The 4,582-nt window shown below is 36.0% G+C and overlaps 1 protein-coding gene across 2 annotated transcripts; it reads left to right on the top strand.

Moving 5' to 3' along the window:
- Positions 1–1,918: 1,918 nt before the first annotated feature.
- On the top strand, positions 1,919–4,362 carry LOC107910150 (transcription factor MYB105). Of its 2 annotated transcripts, none has more exons than XM_016837923.2 (3): positions 1,919–2,823; positions 2,945–3,472; positions 3,770–4,362. In XM_016837923.2, exons 1-3 carry the CDS (start codon positions 2,322–2,324, stop codon positions 4,072–4,074), a joined length of 1,335 nt encoding a protein of 444 aa, XP_016693412.1. In that variant the 5' UTR covers positions 1,919–2,321; the 3' UTR covers positions 4,075–4,362. The 2 variants fall into 2 exon arrangements, with proteins under 2 accessions (XP_016693412.1, XP_016693413.1); XM_016837924.2 differs by having other exon boundaries at positions 1,926–2,787.
- Positions 4,363–4,582: the final 220 nt, after the last annotated feature.

The raw sequence follows: 4,582 nt of genomic DNA, 5'->3' as shown, positions 1-4,582 counted from the left end.
CTTGAGGAAATTTTTTGAGGGACATATTGAGTAATTTAAATAAGAATTTTATATAGTTTTTTAAGTTTATTGATTTTAAAAAATAAAAAAAATAAGAAGGGTTTATTTTTGTTATTCTTATATCTTTTAAGGGTTTATTTAAATTTAATTTAAAAAATGGATAAACCTAACATCTAAACAGACAAAAAATTTAATTAGATGTCTCCATACTCTCGCAGACTTTTTTTTAGTAAATCTAAAAAGAATAATTACTTTATTATGTTTCTAGATGTTTTGCCCCTACACGCTTCAATCCGATGCCATAATTTATTACGCGGCATCCAAAAAATTATTTTTTGTGGGGATTCTTGGGGTAGTGCGTATGAGTAAGTGGCAAACTCAACTCTATTGTAAAAATTAATTTATTCTCAAAATTAATATTGAAATTGAATATTTTTATAATCTTTTAAACTAAGTTCATATTCCTAAAAGCACATGTACCTTCATTTATCAGGAATGCAAGTATTGTTCTATACGTGGGTTTTAGTGATCTTAGAGAAAGATAGTTAGAAACTTGAATCTCATCAGTTTCCATCTTAAAATCTCTTATCCATTTTCTTTCATCATTCACTTGTGCTTTTTACTGTTCAGCCTTGTAGAAATATCAAAACAAGAAAAGGGAAATTTGTTTTTCTAGATACAGGTTCCATAATATTACATGGACAAGTAAATTTACTCAACATCATGTATAAATGCAAAACCTTTTCAGCCATAACTAGTTGACGGAGCATGTATATTTTTGGGTAATAAAAAGACTGACAGCCATGAATCTTGATATTATGATATGCATAAACAAGTGTTAAGTGTTTGTTCCTAATAAAGAAGGGTAGATGCAAGGGAGAAGAAGAAGAAGAAGAACAGGTGGGGGAGTTGGAGATTAATAAGTCATTAAGATGGGCAATGCTTAGTTTGTAGTGTTATAATTAGTTGGGAAAGGAAGAGACATGTATCTGGTAAAAAATTCTTGGTTGGGGGGTATGGTTGTTGGGTCAACTTCAGGTGGTTAACTGAAACCCAGATTTAACCCATTCCTCAAGTTAAATTTACTTTCTTTCCTTCTTCTCCTATTCATTGATGTTTGATAGGGGTAGGTTTTTTTGTAGCTTTAACTTTGGCAGGGGCCTCTTTGTCTCACGCTCTCTCAAAGAAAGGGAGTCTACACCTTACTTACATACACATCACATTATCAGGTCTATCTTGTCGATAAAGAGAGGGACAGACTAAGAATCCTAATGCCTACGAGACAGTGAAAGAGGTTAAAAGAAAAAAAGAAAAAAAAAAAAACTTTACTCACACACGTGTGAATGATGTTGGATTTTTTAAAAAAGAGTCACAAATAGAGTGCAAATTCTAATGTTGCGAATCATTAAACTAATGAAAATAAATTTAAATTGTTAAATATGTTAATTCAATACTTGTTATTTACTCAATCAGTAATTCATTAATTTTTTACATTAAAAAAATGAGTTTTTGACCTTATATCTATTAAGTGTAACTATGATAGGAACTTGAATCAAGTTAGGATCTAAATTATCCAATAATTTATTTTTTCCTTTTCACTTTTATGATGAGAAAAATGATATAATTTAAGTATGTTATAATAAAATACAAACTTGAAAAAGACTAACTTTGTTGGCTGTCAAAAAATTCAGCTCCTTAAGAAACTACTAACATGGGGCAAAGGCTTACAGATTTTCAAAAATAATTTTAAATGTTAAAAGGTTTTAAAATAAAAGCAATATTTATATAGAACTTCAAATTTTTATTTAATTTTCAAATAAGAGAAAAAAAAATGATCCCTTACCCAAAACTATTTAACTTATAATTGTATCAACTTAAAAAATGAATGCTTCATGTTTACTTAAGATGAGAGCATGGATTCGCACCACGGCACCAAAACTAGTTAAACTAGGGGGGGAGGGGGGGAGGGGTCAGTCAGGGTGGTTAACTACTTCAAGCACTCCTTTTTTTAGTCCCTTTCTTAACCCCAGCCGTGTAGGTTTCCCTTACACACATGCCTTAATTGCTGTTTTTTCCTGTTTCCATGTTTTAATCTTTTTGGCTTGACTTCACTTTTCCCAGTTCTCTCACTATTTGTCAAACTTGCTTCTCGTTTTCAGTCTATGCAATGCAAGCCACCCCTTCCCCTTTTTAGTATTCCCTTTTGTTTAATATTTATGTGCGCATGAAGATGACTTTGTAACAGTTGTATAACAGCATTTGTCAGATGAGGAAAATGAAGCCATGGGTAACAAGCGTGTGTTTTCTATGCACCAGACAACATGAATAGGCTCAGCTGTCACTCTTCAACTACTCCTTCTTCCTCTTCTTCATCCATGGGGATGGTTTATCCAGACATGGGTTGTCTTTCTCTTGCACCAAACTATGGTATTGTTGTTTGTTCCTCACGGGAAAATGAAAGAGGTTCTTCGGGTTTTCGTTTCATGGAAAACAGCAAAACAAGGAGCTTTGAGGAAAACCACAGCTCTGATGCTGTGGAGGGTAAGGGCTCTGATTACAGTGACGGGTTTGGAGATAATAATATGCCCATTAATCTCAATTCCAACTTAAATGAAGAGAACCCCAATGAGAATGCGGTAAGTGGCAAGGAAACAGACAGTGGACAGTCAAAGCTTTGTGCCAGAGGCCACTGGAGGCCTGCAGAAGATACTAAGCTGAAGGAACTTGTTGCTCTTTATGGCCCTCAGAACTGGAACCTTATTGCAGAGAAGTTGGAAGGAAGATCAGGTAAAATAGTGGCCAAAAACAGTGGAAAAAGAAAAAGTGTGTTATCTATCTTTGTTTCATTAAAACATTTCTCTTTTAGTGACATTCTTAGTGTTAGAATCAATGTGCTTATAAGCCAAGGCTTATTTGTTCTGATTCTTGTCTCTCGGATTTGAAGGTAAGAGCTGCAGGCTGAGATGGTTTAATCAGTTGGACCCTAGGATCAATAGAAGAGCTTTTACCGAAGAAGAAGAAGAGAGACTAATGCAAGCTCATAGACTTTACGGTAACAAGTGGGCAATGATAGCGAGGCTGTTCCCTGGAAGAACTGATAATGCAGTGAAGAACCATTGGCATGTGATCATGGCTAGGAAGTATAGAGAAAAATCGAGTGCCTACAGGAGGCGGAAGCTGAGTCAATCTGTTTATAGAAAGATGGAAGAAACTCCGAACATTGTCTGCAGAGATGCAGTAACAAAAGCAGAACCACCCCCCTACTGTCTCAATATGTCGGATAGACGTCTAGGCATTATCTCCCACTATCAGTTTGGGATCTTCAACGGTGGTGATGCAGGTGGGGTTAACGGTGGCTCAAATGTTTCACCCCACATGACCAGTGAGAGAGAAGCAATCCTAAGCAGCGAGGCCTCTTATCGTAATGGGTTTTGTGCACAAGCACAACAGCCACCTTTTGATTTCTTCCCTGGTGTGTGATTCTCCTCTTAAGCTTCTTTTATGATACGTTTTGGTGTGTTTTGGTTTCTATGCTGTTTGTCATTGTTTTCATTTTTGGAAACCTACCTCGAATTTCTTACCACAAGTTTTCTGTGATTCACTTTTCTTTCAACAGCTGAACCAAATGTGTGATGATTTTTGTGTTCATTTGTTCTTTTGCTTTATAGACATTGACTGATGTAACTGTTTTCATCTACCTTTTTGCTGCTTTAAATCCAATACAATCTATTCATTACGTTTGGTCTTGCTGGTTTCTCAACATCTGTAGATCTTAGCAATGACATGATGGGCACGTTCAGCCAGACCAGATTTTGGGATAGGCCCATCGATGAACCCCAAGTCCGTGGCTACTATCCCCAGCATCAACATCAGCAGCTGCACCCTTCACACATGATGACAATGCAACAGTCAGAGTTCCTCAGCTCCCAAAGTAACATAGAATCCACAGCATCAATAACACCTCAAGTTTCAGCCATTGAATCTTCATCATCCGTGGCAGGGAGCAGTAACTACAGCCACTATGAGACTATTCTACCGCCATTCATTGACTTTCTTGGAGTAGGAGCCACATGAAGTCACCAATAAACAGGTTTTCCACCTTAATGTGGAAGAGCTCCAAAGATAACTGAGAGGACAACGAGGTAAAGAGAGAAGATCTGTTTTCTTCAGATGGGTGACAGTGGATATAATCTCTGTAACAGTGTCATATCCCCCCCCCCCCAAAAACCATTTTTTTCCCTTGTTAGGTCCTCCCTTCTCATCTCCTGGATCCTGAGACCTTTTCCAAAAATTTAGAAAACAAAGTTTTAAAAAACATATATTGTAGTTACTGTCTCTAATAAGCATGCCGCTTTTCTATCATTTTCCTTTTGTTTATTCTCTTTATGAAGACTAATATTTCCAATGGTTATAGAACCAGATGAGCCACCGGTGAATATCTACATTAACAGAACTTAAAAAGACAACTGAATGGAAAGCATCCAAATATAAATTGATGTTTCCATTTACAAAGATTGTATAGTTGTTGGATAAGGTTGTTTGGGGATAGAATCATGAAAAATATAAGACAGATAGTTTTTTT

The sequence above is a fragment of the Gossypium hirsutum genome, chromosome D02 (genome assembly GCF_007990345.1).
Source record: "Gossypium hirsutum isolate 1008001.06 chromosome D02, Gossypium_hirsutum_v2.1, whole genome shotgun sequence".
Taxonomy (NCBI): domain Eukaryota; kingdom Viridiplantae; phylum Streptophyta; class Magnoliopsida; order Malvales; family Malvaceae; genus Gossypium; species Gossypium hirsutum.
This window is presented reverse-complemented; position numbering and strand designations above follow the sequence as displayed.

What these genes read in the sequence shown, in the direction of transcription:
- LOC107910150 (XM_016837923.2), top strand. Translation starts at nt 2,322, where the DNA reads ATGAATAGGCTCAGCTGTCACTCTTCAACTACTCCTTCTTCCTCTTCT. An exon ending in AAACAGTGGAAAAAGAAAAA is followed by an intron (nt 2,824 to 2,944) that starts GTGTGTTATCTA and finishes TCGGATTTGAAG; the next exon opens with GTAAGAGCTGCAGGCTGAGA. An exon ending in ACCTTTTGATTTCTTCCCTG is followed by an intron (nt 3,473 to 3,769) that starts GTGTGTGATTCT and finishes CAACATCTGTAG; the next exon opens with ATCTTAGCAATGACATGATG.